This window comes from Dryobates pubescens, chromosome 42 (assembly GCF_014839835.1).
Source record: "Dryobates pubescens isolate bDryPub1 chromosome 42, bDryPub1.pri, whole genome shotgun sequence".
Lineage (NCBI taxonomy): Eukaryota > Metazoa > Chordata > Aves > Piciformes > Picidae > Dryobates > Dryobates pubescens.
The window spans coordinates 1,434,303-1,454,206 of NC_071653.1; the positions used below are offsets into that span (position 1 = coordinate 1,434,303).

The 19,904-nt window shown below is 61.7% G+C and overlaps 1 protein-coding gene across 1 annotated transcript in view; it reads right to left on the reverse strand.

Moving 5' to 3' along the window:
- The window catches only part of LOC128899278 (gastrula zinc finger protein XlCGF26.1-like), a 155,854-nt gene that overhangs the window by 135,709 nt on the left and 241 nt on the right, over positions 1-19,904 (reverse strand). Inside the window, exon 2 of the mRNA XM_054177660.1 lies at positions 18,483-19,721. Coding sequence (XP_054033635.1) covers positions 18,483-19,721 — 1,239 coding nt within the window. The remainder of the gene's footprint in view (positions 1-18,482; positions 19,722-19,904) is intronic.

Genomic DNA, 19,904 nt, shown 5'->3' on the forward strand with positions numbered 1-19,904 from the left:
CAGGGCTGCTGGGAGCTGCGGAGCGTCGGAGGATCGCCTTGGGAGAGCCTCGGGAGGGAGCGGGGGGGGGGAGCCGAGAGAGCTCTTTGGCGGCGGCCCCAAGGCTTCGGCAGCTTCCCACCGCGGGGCTGGGAGGCTTTGCGGCAGGCCTAGAAGCTCGCCCAGGGCTTCCCGCTGGCTCGGCGGTGCTGCCGCTGGAAGCTGGCAGGCCTGGGGCTGCCCTCAGGCTTTCCACGCCCCCAGAAGGGGGAAGAGCTCTTCGGGAGGGCGGAGAAGCGCTGAGGAGCCTGAAGGGTTTGGGAAGGGTTGCCCCTGGCAACGGGAAGCCCTGCCGGCAACGGAGTTTGCGGGGGGGGGGGGGGGGGGACACGACAGGCACCGCTGCCTCACACCCCCGGGCCATCCTCAGGCTCGGTGGGGACGGGGGGGGAGCCGCCACAGGCTCCACATCCCCTTCGGCTGCAGCCTGCACCGCGCAGGCTGCTTTCGCCTGGGCATTCCCGGGGCTCCGGCTTTAACGCCGGAGGAGCATACGGGGCCCCCGGGGACGGGGGCCAAGCTGCAACCGGGCGCCCCTCAGGAGCCAGGAGAGCAAGCCGAGCTGGGGACCGGCTTTGCCTCCTCCCCCCCATGCCAGGCTCCAGAGCGTACGAGTGGCCAGTCACCGCCGCTGGCTTTCCCTCAGAGATGCCGTGCCCCCGCGGGCTGCGGCTTTGGCCATGGAGGGCACCCCCGTGAAGAGGGTTGGGAGCGGCTAACGCCGCCGTCACCGGGTTGCCTTCTCGGTGGGACCGAGGCCGGCCCCCACCGCACGAGTTCCTTTCGCCCGGGTAATTCCCGGGGCTCCGGCTTTAACGCTGGAGGAGCAAACGGGGCACGAGCCCCCCTCGGGGACATTACGCTGGGGGCATCCAGCCCCGGGGCCGGCAGCCCCGGGAATCAGGCGGCCGGCACGGGGTGCCGGCAGCGGCCGGACCGGCTCGAAGCCCCGCGGCCCCGGCAGCAGCCCGAGCCGCCCGCCGCCTCGGGCTCCCGGGTCCGTACGGATCAGGCGCCCCGTTCGCCGGCGCCGGGGACCGGCAGGAGGGGTGTGGGGGGGTGGCCGGCGAGAAGCGGCAGAGCAGTCGTGGGGCGGGGGGGGCAGAGAGAACCGGCAGCCGGTTCGGCGAATGTTACCCGGGGGACATTCAAGCCCGGGGCCGGCAGCCCCGGGAAGCCGGCGGCTGGACCGGCACGGAGCCCCGCGGCCCCGGCAGCAGCCAGAGCGCCCGGCCGCCTCGGGCTCCCGGGTCCGTACGGATCCCGGCGCGCGTTCGCCGGCGGGGGAGACAGGCAGTAGCGGGGGGACCGGCGAGACTCGGCAGCGGAGGCCGAGGGGGTCGGTGCTCGAAGACAGCCTGCTGCCGCTTCGCTGAACGTTACCCGGGGGGCGACCTGCCCCTGCCCGGACAGCCCCGGGAATCAGGGGGCCGGCACGGGGGGCCGGCAGCGGCAGGGCGGGGGTCGGCTCCAAGACAGCCGGTTGCTGCTTCGGTGAACATTACGCTGGGGGCATCCAGCCCGGTGGCCGCAGCCCCGGGAAGCCGGCGGCCGGCACGGGGTGCCGGCAGCGGCCGGACCGGCTCGAAGCCCCGCGGCCCCGGCAGCAGCCCGAGCCGCCCGCCGCCTCGGGCTCCCCGGACCGTAGGGATCCGGCGTCCCGTTCGCCGGCGCCGGGGACCGGCAGGAGGGGTGGGGGTAGGTGGACGGCGAGAAAGCGGCAGAGCAGGCGTGGGGCGAGGGGGGGGGAGCAGAGAGAGCCAGCAGCCGCTTCGGCGAACGTTAGCCGGGGGACATCCAGTCCCGGGGCCGGCAGCCCCGAGAAGCCGGCGGCCGGCACGGGGTGCCGGCAGCGGCCGGACCGGCTCGAAACCCCGCGGCCCCGGCAGCAGCCCCAGACGCCCGCTTCCCCGGGCTCCCGGCACCGTACGGATCCGCCGCCCTGTTCGCCGGCGGCGGGGACCTGCAGGAGGGGGCGGGGCGTGTGGCCGGCGAGAAGCGGCAGAGCAGGCGTGGGGCAGGGGAGGGAGCGGGCCGGCGAGAAGCGGCAGAGCAGGTGTGGGGCAGGTGGGGGAGCAGAGAGACCCGGCAGACCCTTCGGAGAACGGTACCCGGGGGAACATCCAGCCCCGCGGCCCCGGCAGCAGCCAGAGCGGCCGGCCGCCTCGGGCTCCCAGGACCGTAGGGATCCGGCGCCCCGTTCGCCTGCGGAGGCAGTGGCGGGGGTCCGGCGAGAAGCGGTAGCGGAGGCGGGGGGGTCGGGGGGGTCGGGCACAGAGAGAGCCGGCAGCCCCTTCAGCGAACGGTCCCCGGGAGGCGACCCGCCCCGCCTCGGGCTCCCGGGTCCGTACGGATCCGCCGCCCTGGTCGCCGGCGGCGGGGACCGGCAGGAGGGGAGGGGGGGGGCGGGGCCGGCGAGAAGCGGCAGAGCGGGGCGGGGGGGGGGGAGCGGAGAGAGCCGGCAGCCGGTTCGGCGAACGCTCCCCGGGGGAACATCCTGGAAGGCCGGTCCCTGGCCCTGGCAGCAGCTGGGCGCAGGATGGCCTAGGGGGGATCAGAGGCCACACAAGCGGTCGTAGAGGTGCTCCAGAAAGGCCTAGGGTGGCATTGAGGGCCCGCGAAGGAGGCCAGAGAGGCCTCCAGGCCGGCCTGGAGTTGATGGGAGGCCTTGGAAAGCAGACGGGGGAGGCTGCCAGCGGGGCCTGGGCTGGCTCTGAAGCCTGCAAACCGGTCAGGGGGGGCCTCTGGGCGGGCCTGGAGTGGCCGGGCAGCCTGCAAAGGGTGCGAGGAAGGCTTCTGACGGGGCCTAGGCTGGCTCTGAGCGCCCCAGAGCGGTGGGGAAAGGCCTCTGGGCCGGCCTGGAGTGGCCGGGCAGCCTGCAAAGGGTGCGAGGAAGGCTTCTGACGGGGCCTAGGCTGGCTCTGAGCGCCCCAGAGCGGTGGGGAAAGGCCTCTGGGCGGGCCTGGAGTGGCTGGGTGTCCTCCAGAGAGGTGCAACAGATCCTCCGGGCTGGGCTGGGGTGGCAGCAGCCGGCCCCGGCGGCAGTTTGCCGGCCCCGGCCCCAGGGCTGTACGTGCGTGTGCGTGTGCGTGTCCGGGTCCGGCACCCCCTCCCGGGCAAGCAGGCAGGCAGGCAGTCGGGCGGGCAGGCGAGGGCCGGTGTGAGTGGGCCTGGGCGGGGGGGAGGTGGGCAGCTGGAAGCGGCGGAGGAGGGGGCGTGGCTCCGGCAGGGGCTGGCCCCGGTAGCAGGTTCCCGGCCCCGGAACCGGGGGGGGGGAGGGGGCGGGTGTGTGAGAGAGCAGGTGAGTGAGTGAGGGAGTGAGTGTCAGGATCCGGCACCCCGTGCGCCGGCGGCGGGCAAGCAAGTGGGCGAGCGGGCGAGGGCCAGTGGCGGGGAGGGGAGGGGGGGTCGGCAGCGGGAAGCGGCAGAGGAGGGGGCGCGGCTCCGGCAGCGGGAAGCGGCAGAGGAGGGGGCGCGGCTCCGGATGGCCCAGGTGGCCGGTTCCCGGTCCCGGGACCGGCTGACCCCGGCGCGTGGTGGGTCCCGGGGCGGGGTGCGGAGGCAGCGGGAACCGGCAGCTGCGCGTGCGGCGGGGCGGGCGACCCGCGGCGGGAAGCGGATGCTTCAGAGCAGGTTACGGGGGCGCGGGGGGGCTAGCCTGTCCCGGCCCCGGGACGGGCTGGACCCGGCGCCCGGTTCGCGGATGGGGGGTGGGGGCGTTGGGGAGAGGGGTATCGAAGGGTTAGGGTGTGCATGTTGCGGGGGGTGGGGGGGACGCCCCGGGGCCCCGCCGTTTTTTTGCCGCCCGCGCCTTTTTTGCCCCCCGCCTGCCTGCGCTGCCCCTGGGTGCCGCCCCGGGCCCTCCCCCGGGGCGGGGCGGGGCGGGAGGGACGGGTAGCCGGGGGTCTGCGAGCGCGTGCCACCAGTCCCGAGGCGGCTCCCGCCGGCGTCGGCAACGGCAGCAAGTGACGGCGGGGGGTGGGGGGGCAGTGGCTAACGAGAGCGGGGAGGGGGGGCATGCGGTAGGGCTAGGGTTTGGGGGGGGAAGGGGGCAGCGGCAAGCGACAGCGGGGAGAGGGAGAGCGGCACACGGTAGGGGCGGGGGGGCGGGTTGGGGGTGAGGGCGCTGGGGGGATTAGTGGGCGGGCGGGCGGGCAGCCGAGATAAGCGGCAAGCCGGGGCACGGGCGAGGGCGCCGTTAGGGCACACGCTCGGGAGCCGGGAGCGAGGGCCGGAGGCGCGGCCCGCGACCTCCCCTCTGCAGGCTCCAGCGTGGAGAGCAGCAAGTGTTTGGGGGCGGGGGACGAGGGAAGGGAGGGGCAGCGGCGGGAGGCTAGCTGGGGCACGGGGCACGGCCGCCGTAAGCGCAGCGCCTCGGTCGCAGGGGTTGGAGAGCAGCCGGGCAGCCCGGGAGGGAACCGGCAGCCCGGGTGGCGGTCCGGAGGAGCGGACCGCGACCTGCCCCCTCCAGGCTCTGCTGTGGGAAGGGGCAGCCGCGGCGGCTTTGGTGGGGTGGGGGGTGGGGGCCCAGCTGCTAGCGGCTTCGGGGGGCTCAGCGCAAAGCGGCAACGGGGGGGGGGGGATGGGGGGGGGCGGTCAGGAGCGGGGGGGGGTGGAATTTGTCGAGCTGGCGGCAGAGCTTTTGCCCAGAGAACAGCGGTGTTGAAGGAAAGACTGCGGAATAAAAGAACCTTTCGCCAAAGAAGGTTTAATAAAGCAACGCTCAGTACAACAAGGTTTCATGGCGACTGCCTCTCTTCATTGCGGGCGGGGGGCGGGCGGGACTAGGCGGCCCTCGCTCCGGAGAGCGCGTCTGCCTCGCGGTTCGAGACCCCCTCCGCGCTAAGTCCCGGCTAGCCGCGCTGAGACCGCTCCTCGCTACCCGCCCCAACTTTGCCCCCCGGCGCCGGCCGCGGCGAGCGGGCGCCCTAAACCCCCCCCCCCCCCCCCCCCCCTTCCCCCGTCTCCGGAGGCCACCTCTACCCGGCCCGGGGGGGAGCAGAAAAAAATGGCAGGAGCCCAGTCCCTCCGTGGCGCGACGAGGGACCCACCTGCTCCCACCACCACCACCCTCCCCTTGGGAAACCTTACCCCAACCGGCGGCCCCGCGCAACCTCCGAGTGGGAGGCGGAGGGCCCCCACCCCCCCCCCCCAAAGGCCCCGCCGGGGGAACGGCTGCCCTGCCGTGCCCGCCAGCGGCACGGGGACCGCCGGCCCGCCCTCAGCTGCTCATCACCACCCCTGCCGCACACGCACGGCAAGCGGCCCCGGCGCCGGGCGGCCGCAAATCGCCTCCGGCACCACCGCCACCTCCAAGAATAAAACAGCATTGCGGGGGCCAGCCACAAGCCGGTGAAGGCTCCACACGGCCGCCGCCACCCGCCGACCGGCTGCCGCCCCGACCGGGACCGGCAGCCGCCAACCCCGCGGTTCTGGCCCGCTTCCGCGGGCTCCGGCTCTTAACGCCGGAGAGGAAACCCCAGGGCTACGAGGCGCCGCCGCCTCAGCCTCAGCCCACAACTAAGCAGCCGTGCGGTCCCGTCACCGGGCCCCTCGGGCACCGGGGAAGCCGCGGGGGCAGGCCCGACGCAACGGGCACGCAACCCCCCCACCAAAAAAAAAAACACGAAAAAGGCAGGCTTCGCACCGGCAGAAACGGTGGGACGAGGCGGCGCCGCCACCCAAGAGCCCTAGGGAGCCAGGGAGGGGGGAAGCAGCCGGGACAGGCTGGCAGAGTGTCCCCCACACACACACCCCACACCCCCCCCAACGCAGGCCACCTGCAGCCAAGCAGCCAACCTCCAAACCGCGTGGCTCTGCCCGCTCCAAGCGGGGGTCCGGCTTTAACGTCGGACAAAACACACAGGTCCCCGCTCCCCGAGACCCTCCAGCACACCGGGGCCAAGTCGCTGGGACACACCCGACGCAACGAGTCGCGCCCCCAGCAACGGGAAGCCCTGCCGGCAAAGGAGTTTGCGGGGGGGCACGACAGGCACCGCCGCCTCACGCCCCCGGGCCATCCTCAGGCTCGGTGGGGACGGGGGGGAGCCGCCACAGGCTCCACATCCCCTTCGGCTGCAGCCTGCACCGCGCAGGCTGCTTTCACCCGGGCATTCCCGGGGCTCCGGCTTTAAGGCCGGAGGAGCAAACGGGGCCCCCGGGGACGGGGGCCAAGCTGCAACCGGGCGCCCCTCAGGAGCCAGGAGAGCAAGCCGAGCTGGGGACCGGCTTTGCCTCCTCCCCCCCATGCCAGGCTCCAGAGCGTACGAGTGGCCAGTCACCGCCGCTGGCTTTCCCTCAGAGATGCCGTGCCCCCGCGGGCTGCGGCTTTGGCCGTGGGGGGCACCCCCGTGAAGAGGGTTGGGAGCGGCTAACGCCGCCGTCACCGGGTTGCCTTCTCGGTGGGACCGAGGCCGGCCCCCACCGCACGAGTTCCTTTCGCCCGGGTAATTCCCGGGGCTCCGGCTTTAACGCCGGAGGAGCAAACGGGGCACGAGCCCCCCTCGGGGACATTACGCTGGGGGCATCCAGCCCCGGGGCCGGCAGCCCCGGGAAGCCGGCGGCCGGCACGGGGTGCCGGCAGCGGCCGGCCCGGCTCGAAGCCCCGCGGCCCCAGCAGCAGCCCGAGCCGCCCGCCGCCTCGGGCTCCCGGGACCGTACGGATCAGGCGTCCCGTTCGCCTGCGGAGGTAGTGGCGGGGGTCCGCCTGGAAGCGGCAGCCGAGGCGTGGGGCGAGGGGGGTGTGTGGGGGGACGACAGAGAGAGCCGGCAGCCGCTTCGGTGAACGTTACCCGGGGGTACATCCAGCCCCGGGGCCGGCAGCCCCGGGAAGCCGGCGGCCGGAGCGGCTCGAAGCCCCGCGGCCCCGGCAGCAGCCAGAGCGCCCGGCCGCCTCGGGCTCCCGGGACCGTACGGAACCGCCGCCCTGTTCGCCGGCGGCGGGGACCGGCAGGAGGGGTGGGGGGGGGGGGGGGTGGCCGGCGAGAAGCGGCAGAGCAGGCGTGGGGGGGGGGTTGTGGGGGGGAGCAGAGAGAGCCGGCAGCCGGTTCGGCTGGGTGGCCTCCAGAGAGGTGCAACAGATCCTCCGGGCTGGGCTGGGGTGGCTCTGGGACCCCTGCGACGCAGCGGGGAGAGGCCTCCGGGCCGCCGCGCTGCGGCTCCGAGGCCCGCAAAGCAGCCGCTCGGTGCCTGCCTAGGGGCTCGGTCTGGCTCTGCGCGGGGGGGGGCCAGCCTGTCCCGGCGCCCGGTTCGCGGATGGGGGGGGTGGGGGGCGATGGGGGGGAGCGGTATCGAGGGGTTCGGGTGTGCGCGTTGCGGGGGGTGGGGAGGGGACGCCCCGGGGCCCCGCCGTTGTTTTGCCGCCCGCGCCATTTTCTCCCCCCCCCGCCTGCCTGCGCTGCCCCTGGGTGCCGCCCCGGGCCCTCCCCCGGGGCGGGGCGGGGCGGGGCGGGAGGGACGGGTAGCCGGAGGTCTGCGAGCGCGTGCCACCAGTCCCGAGGCGGCTCCCGCCGGCGGCGGCAACGGCAGCAAGTGACGGCGGGGGGTGAGGGGGGGGCAGTGGCTAACGAGAGCGGGGGGGGGGGGGGGCGGCATGCGGTAGGGCTGGGGTTTGGGGGGGGGGGGAAGGGGGCAGCGGCAAGCCGGCTCTGAGCGCCCCAGAGCGGTGGGCAAAGGCCTCGGGGCGGGCCTGGAGTGGCTGCGTGGCCTCCAGAGAGGTGCAAGAGATCCTCCGGGCCGGGCTGGGGTGGCTGTGGGACCCCTGCGACGCAGCGGGGAGAAGCCTCCGGGCCGCCCCGCTGCGGCTCCGAGGCTCGCAAAGCAGCCGCTCGGTGCCCGCCTAGGGGCTCGGTGTGGCTCTGAGCGCCTCTGGCCCTTTCCCGCGGCCGGGAGGGTGCCGTCCGCCCCTTGGGCACGGGATTCTTTGCCTACCTGAAGCCCTCCTCCATCTCCTCCCCATCCCTGGACCTGGTGGTGTCAGTTCTGTACTCAGTGGTGCCTCCAGCAGTGAACCCTCTCATCTACAGCCTGAGGAACCAGGATTTCAAGGCTGCCCTCAGCCAACTGATCCCTGGATGCTATCAGAAGCAATAAACTCTTTGTTTTCTCCTGCAGAGCAGTTCTGATGTCACTCAGTGCAGGCCCAGCCTGGCTGCTCAAGTTCTGGCTGCTGCTGGGGCTGTTCCCCTTGGGAGAATGTTGTTCCCACACAAATGTTTTATATCAGACCATTTCTGGTTTAGTGTTGTCCTGTCTGCTGTGACCCAGAGGCTGCAGACATGAGGAGCTGTGCTCCCTGGGTGTTCAACACAATAAAGGACCCTGCAGGGAGTTGTTTCTCTGAGTTCTTTCCTCCAAGGCTTCTGTGGAGCTGCAGGGCAGTGCCTGTGTGCAGAACTGGAGGAACTGTGTGCAGCACTGCAGGGAGCCCCAGAGCTTGGTCTGTCCTCAGCTGCTCTTCCTTACCTTCCATCCTCTCCTGCTGAGCCTCTGTGCTGGGGCAAGGCCTGAGTGCTCTGGCAGCTTGGGCACTGTGCTGCTGTGTGGCAGTGCTGGCACTGCAGGCAGGGACAGTCCAGGGCTGCTTGTGGGACAGAGCTGTGCTCCAGAGCAGCACTGCCATCAGAACAGGAGGTCTCCTCATGCCTTAACACCCCAACCCCCTCCCACTACAGACTGCACCTACTCAGAGTCCAAACTGGATACCCTGACCCCCTTCCAGTATGGACTCAGTCCAAACATGGTTCCTTTATCCCCTCCTAGTACAGATGTGGCCTCATCCCAGTCCAAACTGGATCCTACTGTCCTCTAGCACTGCAGCCTGGGTCCCTTCCCAGCACAGAATCTATCCCCTGGCTCCCTTCCCAGTACCATCTGCATCCATCCCAGTACAAACTGCACACCCTCATGCCCTCCCAGTACAGTCTGGGCCCAGGCCCATTCAAGACTCGATCCATTTAATCCCTCTAAGTACACAGTAGGCCTTGCTTCAACAAATACTGCATCTCCTTATCCCCTCTCAGTTCAGACTGGATCCTGTTCCAGTACAAGCTGCATTTCCTGGGCACATTCCAATGCAGTCTGCTCCCCAAACAGTACAATTTGGATCATTTTAGCCCCTCCCAGTACAGACCTGGTCACATCTCAGTACAAACTGCATCTCTTGAACCCCTCCCAGCTCAGATGTGGTCTTATCCCAGGACAATCTGCATCCCTTTGCCATCTCCCATGCAGTTTCCTGTGCCAGGACAAAGTGCATCCCTTGGACCCCTTCCCAGTCCCAGCTGCACCCAGCACAGCACAAAGTGGATATCCTGATCCCAGGGCAGCTGTGGCCTGATCCTGGTACAAATGGGATCCCATTGCCATCTTCCAGCACAGTCTGAGTCTCATCCCAGTACAAAGTGCATCTCCTGAAACCCTGATTCCATCCCAGCACAGACCAGGACCCATCCCTGCAAACCGATCCCCTGATGCCATCCCAGTTCAGACTGGGGCCCCCTCCAGCTACAAACTGAACCTCTCTGAGCTCTCCCAGTACAGACTGGGCCTTGGTCCAAAACAAGATGAACCCTGTGGTCCCATCCCAGAGCAGATATAGCCTCATCCCAGCACAAACTGCATCATCTTGCTCCATCCCAGGACACTCTGGGTCCCATCCCAGTCCAAAGTGGATTTCCTGGTGCCTTCCGGTACCTACTGCATCCCTCCACATGTTAACTGTGTGCTCTGGTTCCAACCCAGTACAGTCTGGGTCCCCTCCCAGTACAAACTGCATCTCCTGACTCCTGCCCAGTACGGACTGGGCCCTGTCCAAGTACAAACTGGTGTCCTGATCCCATCCCTGTATAGTCCAAGACCTGTCCCAGAGGAAACAGATCCAATGGCATTACCCAGTACATACTGGGGACCATCCCAGTGCAAACTGCTTCTCCTGATCTCCTCCCAGTACAGACAGGGTCTCATCCCAGAGCAAAGTTGAAGCCCTGGCCCCCTCCCAGTTCCAGCTGCTTCCCTCCCAGTGCAAACCAGAGAACAGGACTCCTTCCCAGTACAGACTAGGCCTGCTCCCAGGAAAAGCTGCACCACCTAAACCCCTCCCAGGACCAGACTGGGACCCCTCCCAGTACAATCTGAGTTCCCTGGCCACATCCCAATAGAGTCTCTGCCACATCTCAGTACACACTGGGTTCCTTTAAACCCTCCCACCACAGGCTGGGCCCTGTCACAGTCCCAACTCCATACCCTAATCACACCAGAGTCCAGTCTAGGCCATCTCCCATCTCAAACTGACTCCCATTAACATCTCCAAGTACAGCCCAGGCCTTGTCCCAGTGAAAACTGATTCCACTCACTGATATAGACAAAGGGATGGAGGCACCATCAGCAAGTGTGCAGATGGCACCAAGCTGAGTGGTGCTGTTGAGATGCCAGAGGGACAGGATGGCATCCAGAGGCACCTGGACAAGCTGGAGAGGTGGTGCCCAGGTGACCCTCATGAGGTTCAACAGCAGCAAGAGCAGGGTCCTGCAGCTGGGCTGGAACAATCCTCACTAGCAATACAGGCTGGGGGAGGAGGTGATAGAAAGCAGCCCTGAAGAGAAGGGCTTGGGGCTGATAGTGGGGGAGATGCTGGCCAGGAGCAGGCAGTGTGAGCTTGCAGCACAGAAGGCCAAGGGCAGCCTGGGCTGCATCCAAAGCAGCATGGCCAGAGATGGAGAGAGAGGATCCTGCCACTTTATGATGCTCTGGTGAGACCTCCCCTGGAGTACTGCATCCAGCTCTGAAGTCTCAACACAGGAAAGACATGGAGGTGATGGAGCACATCCACAGGAGGGCCACAGAATGATCGGGGGGTTGGAGCAGCTCTGCTCAGAGGACAGGCTGAGGGAGCTGGGGGTGTTCAGCCTGCAGAAGGCTCTGGGGAGACCTTATAACAGCCTTCCTGTATCTGAAGTATACTGGATGGGGACAGACTGTTTGCAAAGGCCTGCAGGGACAGGACCAGAGGCAATGGCTTCAAACTAGAGCAGAGCAGATTTAGATCAGTGTGCACCTGCTTGAAGGCTGCTGCTGTTGAAGCTCTTGGTTTGGTGGGAAGGGAACTGAAGAAAACCTCCATAATGTGCAACTTGTAAGGTTCTGACTGGAGGTGAGAAGAAAGAAAAGTCACTCAAAGGGGATCCTTGTGGTCCAAGAGGCCCTCGCTCTGGATTTCAAGAAGTGGCCATGGAGAGTAGAGAGAGAAGGGAGGGAACAGAAATGTCATGGAGAGAGCTGGTAGGAAAGCAAGATGGGTGTCAGGAACTGGAACAGAAAGAGCTGCAGGCATGGGACAGTGTAGGACAGCCTGCAGTAGGAATAGCCAAGGGCTCTGGCAAGGCTGAGAAATCCAAACTCTCTCTGTCCATTTTTCTCTGGCAGTTGCCTCTGCTGCCAAGGCCAGGGAGAGGAAACTTCACCTTGAGCCTCTCTGCATCTGACTGCCCAGGCCCTGTGGTTAGGGCTTGGCCTTTCTGCTGCAGAAACCAAACCCAGTGTGGGGGACAGTGTAGGACAACCTGTGGTGGGGATGGCAATGGACACTGGCAAGGCTGGAAGTCATCAGGAGAACCCAAGGCTTTGCCTTCCTGGCTATGGCAATCATCCACCACCAAGGGCTGTGAGAAGACTTCCTAAGGCACCAGGGGGTCCTCAGTGCTTCCTTAAACACCCCCAGGAAGGCTGGGGACTGTCATCCCCTTGTCCTTCCCTCAGCATCACAAACCCCACACCCCATAGCACCTGAGACAAGGAAGAAGGGGTGGAGGGGTGGCCCTGTACATCAGGGAGGCTCTAGATGCCATTGAGCTGGAGATTAGGGACAATCAGGTTGAATGCTTGTGGGCAAGAATTAGAGGGAAGACCGGCAGGGCAGACATCCTGGTTGGAGTATGTTATAGACCACCCAACCAGGAGGATGATGTTGATGAAGCATTCTATAGACAGCTTAAGGCTGTCTCAAGATCTCCTGACCTTGTTCTCATGGGCGACTTCAACCTGCCTGACATCTGCTGGAATCTCAACACAGCAGAGAGGAGACAGTCTAGGAGGTTCTTGGAGTGCATGGAGGACAGCTGCGTGAGCCTACCAGGGGCAAGGCTATGCTTGACCTCCTCTTCACCAGCAGGGAAGGGCTGGTGGGTGATGTGGTGGTCGGAGGCTGTTTAGGGGCCAGCGACCACAAGAGAATTGAATTTTCAGTATTCAGGCAAGCTCAGAGGGGCAGCAAGAAGACCTCCACTCTGGACTTCCAGAGGGCGGACTTCAGGCTACTCAAGGAACTAACTCAGAAAGTTCCTTGGGAGACAGCCCTTAGAAACAAAGGGGTCCAGGAGAGCTGGGACTACTTCAAGGAGGAAGTCTTGAAGGCACAGGATCAGGCTGTGCCAATGTGCTGGAAGAGGAGGCGCCGGGGCAGACGGCCAGCCTGGATGGGTGATGAGCTTCTAAAAGATCTAAGGGAAAAAAAGAGGGTGTATCATCTTTGGAAGAAAGGTGAGGCAACCCATGAAAGGTTTAAGGATGTTGCTAGGTCTTGTAGGAAGAAAATTAGGGAGGCAAAAGCACATTTGGAGTTTAGCCTGGCCTCTGCTGTGAAGGACAACAAAAAGTCCTTCTATAAATACATTAATAGCAAGAGGAAGGGCAAGGACAACCTCCACTCCTTGGTGGACACGGAGGGGAACATTGTAACAAAGGATGAGGAGAAGGCAGAGGTACTTAACACCTTCTTTGCCTCAATTTTTTCTAGCAGGACAGAATGTCTTCCAGACCGCTGGCCTGCAGAGCTGGCAGAAGGAGTCAGGGAGCAGCATAGTCTTCCTCTGTTCCAGAATGGGGTAGTTGGTGATCTGCTTAGCCACTTGGATTCCCACAAGTCCATGGGACCAGATGGGAGCCATCCTAGGGTGCTGAGAGAGCTGGCAGATGAGCTGGCCAAGCCACTATCCATCATTTTCCAGCAGTCCTGGCTCACTGGAGAGGTCCTAGAAGACTGGAAGCTGGCCAACATGGTGCCTATCCACAAGAAGAGTCGGTTGGATGAGCCAGGGAATTATAGGCCTTTAGCCAGATTTGGCAACGACAGAGGTGACTGGAATCAATACGGATGACCAATATGATCGGGAACTGATTCTTTATTGTTCCAGTATTGCAGGCCTATGGCTCAGGCCTATGGTGAAAGCATGGCACAGTAAAGCATGGAAGGAGAGGAGACAGGACAGGCAGAAAAAGAAGTGTGTAGCAAGGAAACTGCTACAATTTCTATAACCTTGGTGTGCCTTGTTGACATGGACTCATTGGTCCCCTATGAGTGACCACACATCACACTATTATAGATTATTGGTCCAACTATGGATGACACGCGAGGTTTGTTGATGCAGGTGCATGTCCTGTTGTCCCGAGATAACTCACTATGTTTCTAGCTACCAGCGTCTTGTTTCAGTTACAGTGCTGCAAGCACAGCACTGTTTTGGCATACTGGTAGCTGGCTCTGAGCATGGCCTACCACCATGTCAGGCCCTAGGCCTACACTGCCGGATTGCTCACACTGCTCATAGCTGGCAATCCCACAGCTAGCACCAAATGGCATATTCCAAATGATCTGCCTTCTGGAGTCAGTGAAAATGAGCATTTGAATTCTGGCCTACCTCTTTCCTGTGCTGAGATTCATGCTGTACTCTGCAGATGCAAAATGCTTGATTTCGAGATTAATCGAAACTAATGAAAACAGTATTGGGGTAAAACCTAAAGGGAAAAGGCTAGCATCAAATTGCATGTTCCAAATGATTTGCCTTCTGAACTCAGTGAAAATGAGCATTTGAATTCTGGCCTACCTCTTTGCTGAGCTGAGATACATGCTGTATTCTGCAGTGGCATACTGCACTTTCCTGGGTCAATTCGAATATAACCAAGACATTGCTGGGGTAAAAGCTAAAGGGAAAAGGCTAGAACCAAATTGCATGTTCCAAATGATTTGCCTTCTGGAGTGAATGAAAATGAGCATTTGAATTCCGGCCTACCTCTTCCCTCTGCTGAGATGCATGCTGTACTCTGCAGTGGCAAACTGCACTTTTCTAATTCAATTCGAATATAAACAAAACATTGTTGGGGTAAAACCTAAAGTGAAAAGACTAGCAGCAAATATCCAAATGATCTGCATTCTGGAGACACTGAAAATGAGCATTTGAATTCTTGCCTATCTCTTTCCTCTGCTGAGATACATGCTGTTCTCTTCAGTGGCAAACTGCACGTTTCTGAGTGAATTCTAGTATAACATTGTTGGTGTAAAACCCAAAGGGAAAAGGCTAGCACCAAATTGCATGTTCCAAATGATCTGCCTTCTGGAGTCAGTGAAAATGAGCATTTGAATTCTGGCCTGCCTGTTTCCTGTGGTGAGATTCATGATGTTCTCTGCAGATGCAAAATGCCTGATTTTGAGATTAATCGAAACTAATCACAGTATCATAGCATAGTGAGGGAACCGAGAAGACAAACACTTCAGCTCCTGCCCCACCAATCAATTGTCCAAGGGCCCTGAACTCCTTTTTAATCGTCCTGCTGCCCTTCTTGCCAATTTCATCACTCCCAGCTTGTATTACCAGCAGAGGGTAATAGTCAGAGGGATAGATCAGCTTTGCGATTCTCCTTGCAATGTCCCTGACCCTCTTACAGGGTAGGGAGCAGACCTGCCTGTGGGATGGGTCGGGATGACATATGGGTCCCTCAGTACGCCCAGGAGAGAATTCGAATTGTCTCAGAAACGTGCAGTTTGCCACAGCAGAGTACAGCATGTACCTCAGCACAGGAAAGAGGTAGGCCAGAATTCAAATGCTAATTTACACTCGCTCCAGAAGGCAAATCATTTGGAACATGCAATTTGGTGTTAGCCTTTTCCCTTTAGGTTTTACCCCAACAAGCCGCTCTCCATCATTTTCCTCCCGTCCTGGCTCACTGGAGAGGTCCCAGATGACTGGAAACTGGCCAATGTGGTCCCCATCTGTGGTGAAGAGGTTATTCATTTGTGAATTATGACATATAAATTACGAAAAATATTATTTTTATTAATATTATAAAATTGGAGTCGACCCAGCTCGGCAATTTCCTGGGAGCAGGAATGTGGCTGCAACAGGCGGCAGCTTCTGGCTCGCTGGGCTTAAAGCAACAGCAGGGCACCCGGGCGGTCCCAGGGTTCAGTGCAGTGTAAGCACGAATGATGTTTAAGTAGTCCCTGGAGTTAATGGGGCTCAGAGCGGCACACGTGGTGCTCTTCCTTCCCACTACGGTGGGGTTAAACGACTGTGTGGACGACCAGGGTGGGTCAAGTCCTTCTTCCCCAGCAACTGGGCAGATCTTACCCTCAGGGGTTGGTCCAGTCCATACGGTGGCGACGGGGGTCTCTCTCCCGGTCGGTGTGACTGGCTATGGCGATGCTGGCTCCTCAGCTCAGCGCGGTGTCCTTCCTCTATGGAAATAATTCTTCTAATTGCTTCTCACATGCAGGTGCTTTGATATGTGTGCATGTATGTAACAGAAGCTAGACAAGCTAGGGGTCAGAGTGGCTGGAGAGCTGCCAAACAGAGAGGGACCTGGGGGTGCTGATTGACACCCGCCTAAATATGAGCCAGCAGTGTGCCCAGGTGGCCAAGAGGACCAATGGCATCCTGGCCTGTATTAGGAATAGTGTGGCCAGCAGGAGCAGGGAGGTCATTGTGCCCCTGGACTCTGTATTGGTTAGGCCACACCTTGAGTCCTGTGTCCAGTTCTGGGCCCCTCAGTTTAAGAAGGACATCGAGACACTTGAAGGTGTCCAGAGAAGGGCAACAAGGCTGGGGAGAGGCCTTGAGCACAGCCCTGTGAGGAGAGGCTGAGGGAGCTGGGGTTGTTTAGCCTGGAGAAGAGAAGGATCAGAGGTGACCTCATTGCCCTCTACAACTACCTGAAAGGTGGTTGTAGACAGGAAGGGGTTGGTCTCTTCTCCCAGACAACCAGCACCAGAACAAGGGGACACAGTCTCAAGCTGTGCCAGGGGAGGTTTAGACTCGAGGTGAGGAAAAAGTTCTTCACTGAGCGAGTCGTTCGTCATTGGAATGGGCTGCCCAGGGAGGTGGTGGAGTCGCCGTCCCTGGAGGTGTTCAAGGGGAGATTGGACATGGCACTTGGTGCCATGGTCTAGTTGTGAGGTCTGTTGGGACAGGTTGGACTTGATGATCCTTGGGGTCTCTTCCAACCGTAGTTATACTGTGAGACTGTGAACAATAAATTCAATTGCAGAGGCTGAGGCTCGGACTTACACTCGCAAGCGAGCACAGAGACAGAATGGAGGAGGAGGGCCCTTGTTTACTCACTGGGGTAATACTTATAGAATCCCTTGAGGCTGGGTTTGACCAGTGGGCATTCTCATAAACAACTGGCTTCAACCTATGAGAAAGCATGAAGCTAGAATTCTTCCATACTTGGTGAATGCACGAGCACAGCATGCACCAGATGCGTGCTAGCCTGGCTTTTGTCTTCCTCCTGAGGGGGGGGGGGAGCTCGCCCACATGCTGGGGCAAGATTCAGTATCTGGGCCTTCACCACACCATCCACAAGAAGGGTTGGATGGAGGAACCTGGAAGCTCCAGGCCTGGCAGCCTGACCTCAGTGCCAGGGAAAGTGATGGAACAGATTATCCTGGCGGCAATAACTGCACCTGAAGGATGGCCAAGGGCTCAGGTCCAGCCAGCATGGATTTAGGAAGGGCAGGTCCTGCCTCTCCAACCTGATCTCCTTCTGTGATCAGGTGACCTGTCTGGTGGACGTGGGGAGGCCTGTGGATGTGGTCTACCTGGACTTCAGCAAGGCCTTTGACACCGTCCCCGACAGTAAACTGCTGGCTAAGCTGTCAGCTCGTGGCTTGGACAGCAGCTCTCTGAGCTGGGTTAGGAACTGGCTGGAGGCTGAGCCCAGAGAGTGGTGGTGAATGGTGCCACAGCCAGCTGGCAGCCAGGCACCAGTGGTGTGCCCCAGGGATCAGTGCTGGGCCCCGTCCTCTTCAACATCTTCATTGATGATATGGATGAGCGGGGTGAGTCAGTCATCAGCAAGTTTGCAGATGACACCAAGTTGGGAACAGATGTTGGTCAGTCAGAGGACAGAAGGGCTCTGCAGAGGGACCTCAACCGACTGAACAGATGGGCAGAGTCCAACAGGATGGCATTCAACAAGTCCAAGTGCCAGGTGCTGCACTTTGGCCACAGCAACCCCAGGCAGAGCTACAGGCTGGGGTCAGAGTGGCTGAGAGCTGCCAAACAGAGAGGGACCTGGGGGTGCTGATTGACAGAAGCTGAATATGAGCCAGCAGTGTGCCCAGGTGGCCAAGAAGGCCAAGGGCATCCTGGCCTGCATCAGGAACAGTGTGGCCAGCAGGAGCAGGGAGCTCATCCTGCCCTGTGCTCAGCATTGGTTAGGCCACACCTTGAGTCCTGTGTCCAGTTCTGGGCAGTTTAAGAAGGACATCAAGACACTTGAATGTGCCCAGAGAAGGGCAACAAGGCTGGGGAGAAGCCTTGAGCACAGCCCTGTGAGGAGAGGCTGAGGGAGCTGGGATTGTTTAGCCTGGAGAAGAGGAGGATCAGGGGTGACCTCATTGCCCTCTACAACTACCTGAAAGGTGGTTGTAGACAGGAGGGGGTTGGTCTCTTCTCCCAGGCAACCAGCACCAGAACAAGGGGACACAGTCTCAAGCTGTACGCCAGGGGAGGTTTAGACTCGAGGTGAGGAGTAAGTTCTTCACTGAGAGAGTAATTCATCATTGGGATGGGCTGCCCAGGAAGGCGGTGGAGTCACCGTCCCTGGAGGTGTTCAAGAGGGGACTGGACGTGGCACTTGGTGCCATGGTCTAGTCATGGGGTTTGTGGTGACAGGTTGGACTCGATGATCCTCAAGGTCTCTTCCAACCTTAGTGATACTGTGAGACTGTGATACTTGGGAACAAATGCCCCCAAAATTTAGGCATTGTGCCAGGGATGCCTGAAATAAAAGCAGACAGACAGAATTTGGGTAACTTTCAGGTTTTAATGACACAATTGGGCAATGGACAGAGGGGTTCTTACTCCAGGGGGACACAAAGCATTGGGGAAGAATCAGGCAGACCCTGGCAAAGCTCTGCCCAGCTCCAATGGCAGTCCTTGCTGTGCTGACTCAGCACTGTAATTGTTCTCATCATCACTAATTGGTGTTCAGAAAGGCAAGAGGTGTTTGTTATGGCCAGACCCCCCCAGCCTCTGAGAAATGCAGGTGAAAAAGAAGTATTTTGGTTCAAACTGCTGAAAAGGCCCTTTCAGGGGGTCACGATTACCCCAATAGACCTTGGTTGGGTCTATCTCACATCCCCTGCACTGTGGGCTGATCAACAGTGTGACTATAGCGATGCTTGGTGAGATAGGAGCTGCGGCTGAAGCTCTTGCCGCGGTCGGGGCAGGTGAAAGGCCTCTCACCAGTGTGGCTGCGGAGGTGGCAAATGAGAATGCTCCTATGGGTGAAGCTCTTGCCGCACTCAGAACAGGTGAAAGCCTTCTCAGCGGTGTGCAGACGACGGTGTTGGGTGAGGCTAGAGGTGCAGGTGAAGCTCTTGCCGCAGTCAGCACAGATGTATGGTCTCTCACCACTGTGGATGAGTTGATGCTGTCTGAGTCTGGTGCTTGTGGTGAAACTCTTGCTGCACATACCACAGCTGTATGGTTTGTCACCACTGTGGGTGAGTTGGTGCTGGATGAGTCTGGTGCTTATGGTGAAGCTCTTTCTGCACTCAGCACAGGGGAACAGCTTCTCTCCGGTGTGGACACGGCGGTGGATGGCGAGGGTGGTGCTGTGGCTAAAGCTCTTGCCGCAGTCCCTGCAGGTGAAGGGCTTCTCGGTAGTGTGCACACTGTGGTGCTGGGTGAGGGAAGACTTTGTAGTGAAACTCTTGCCACAGACAGCGCAGTTGTACAGCTTCTCACCTGTGTGGGTACGGCGGTGGAGGGTGAGGGTGAAGCTCTGTCTGAAGCTCTTGCCACAGTCGGCACAGCTGTATGGTTTCTCGCCGCTGTGGATGAGTTGGTGCTGGATGAATGCCGTGCTCGTGGTGAAGCTCTTGCCACAATCAGCACAGGGGAACCCCTCTCCGCTGTGGATGCGGCGGTGGATAGTAAGGTAGTAACTGCGTTTGAAGCTCTTGCCGCAGTCCCTGCAGGTGGACTTCTCAGTGCTGTGCACACTGCGGTGCTGGCTGAGGTTAGCCTTCTGAGAGAAACTCTTGCCGCAGACAGCACAGCTGTATGGCTTCTCACCAGTGTGGGTGCGGCGGTGGATGGTGAGGGTTGAGCTCCGGGTGAAGCTCCGCCCACAGATAGCACAGGTGAACTGTTTGGGTGCAGTGTGGGTAAGGCGGTGCTTCATGAGGCCAGAGTGCCTGCAAAACCTCTTGCCACAGTCAGTGCAGGTGAAAGACTTCTCTCTGGTGTGCACACAACGGTGATGGCTTAGCTTCCCCTTCAGGGTGAAGCTCCTGCCACAGTCTGCACAGCTGTATGGTTTGTCCCCTCTGTGGATGAGTTGATGCTGAAAGAGTCTGGAGCTAGTAGTAAAGCTCTTGCTGCACTCAGCACAGGGGAACAGCTTCTCTCCAGAGTGGGTGCGGCAGTGCCGGATGAGCTGAGAGCCCTGTCTGAACCTCTTGCCACAGTCCCCACAGACAAAGCGCCGGGGGCCAGGCTGGGGGCAGTGGTGCTTCACCAGCTCTGAGCCAGGTGGGAAGCTCTGCCCACACTCAGGGCACTGATTCAGCTGCTTGGGTGGCACTGAGG